At 63.3% G+C, this 1197-nt stretch overlaps 1 protein-coding gene across 1 annotated transcript in view; it reads right to left on the bottom strand.

Annotated features, from left to right (window-relative positions):
* LOC104160033 (fibroblast growth factor receptor 1) overlaps positions 1-760 on the bottom strand; it is a gene marked incomplete at its 5' end in the record, with an annotated part of 4198 nt that extends 3438 nt beyond the window's left edge. Inside the window, one exon of the mRNA XM_009698088.1 lies at positions 564-760. Coding sequence (XP_009696390.1) covers positions 564-760 — 197 coding nt within the window. The remainder of the gene's footprint in view (positions 1-563) is intronic.
* Between the last annotated feature and the right edge of the window lie 437 nt (positions 761-1197).

Here is a 1197-nt window from a genome sequence, read left to right as displayed (position 1 = left end):
GGGGCGCACCCGGCGGGCCTCGCCGGGAGGGAGATGCTGACCAGGAGCCTTCGTACCCTAACCCTGCCCGCAGCCCCCTGCCCGCAGCCCCCTCCTCTGCCTGCGGGCACGGGGCCCCCTCAGCGCTGCTTCCACGTTGGAGCTGGACTAAGTAATTTTTAATTAATTTCTGGCATGCCAATACGACAAAATAAACAGCCTGGGAGACCTCCTGTCTCCTCAAGTGTGTAAACCACGCTCTTCTGCTCGAACACTAAATTGCTGTAATCCTGGTCCTCCTCACCCCCGCTGAGCCTCGCTGAGCCGAGGATGAGGAGGGGCTGTGCAGCCCCCCTCCCCTGCTCGCTGGGCTGCCGGTCTCGGGCACAACCCACGGACGGTCCCAACCCGGTACCACCGATGGACACAAAGCTGGAGAAGGTGGCATGTGCGCAGCAGGGCGAGATGGTCCCAGGTTTCCCCCCCATCCATTCTCATCCCAAATCTCGCCCCCACCCCGGGGAAGGGCAGGTCTCCCAGGAGGGGATTAGGTGCAAACAAACCCCCTCTCTACTTTCTGTTACCTGTCTGCGCAGGGGGATGCTCTTGGCCAGCTTGTGCACGGCCAGCTGGCTGTTGAAGTCCGTCTTCTTGGTGGTGCTCTTCATCTTGTAGATGATGACGGTCACCACCATGCAGGAGATGAGGAAGGCTCCGGTGCAGTAAATGATGATTTCCAGGTAGAGAGGGGACGTCATTATGGCTGGGGTGTCTTCAATAGCTGGGTTGGCATGAACAGGGTGTTAGCACCCAGGAGCCCGCCTGGGGCTGAGGAACGGAGCAGTGTTGGGGGGATCCCCCCCGGTTCCTCTCCATGCTCGGCAGGGACGTGCTCTGCATTACCGGAGGCCTCGGTGCAGCGTGCGGCAGGGACAGGGGGGCTGCCCACCCACCCCCGTGGGGAAGGCATCCGTGCACCCCCAGGATCCTCACCCCTTTCACCACATCTGCAACCTGGGGCAGGATGGGACCCTGGGCTGGGAAGGGGTCAGCTGGGAGAGGTGTGAAGTGGAGGGGAGAGTGCCCAGGTCCCTCGGCCGGAGCCGTGTGGGACAGCAGTGCCGGCTGTGCCGAGGCAGCGGAGCTCTCCTGCCGGGGCTGTGTTGGGGTTGCTCTCCCGCATCACCCCGTGGGGACGGGGCATCGCAGGTACCCCCG

This window comes from Cariama cristata, unplaced genomic scaffold (assembly GCF_000690535.1).
Source record: "Cariama cristata isolate BGI_N322 unplaced genomic scaffold, ASM69053v1 scaffold24000, whole genome shotgun sequence".
In the NCBI taxonomy this organism is placed as follows: Eukaryota; Metazoa; Chordata; class Aves; order Cariamiformes; family Cariamidae; genus Cariama; species Cariama cristata.
Note: the sequence above shows the minus strand (reverse complement) of the source record. Positions and strands in the feature narration are given on the sequence as shown.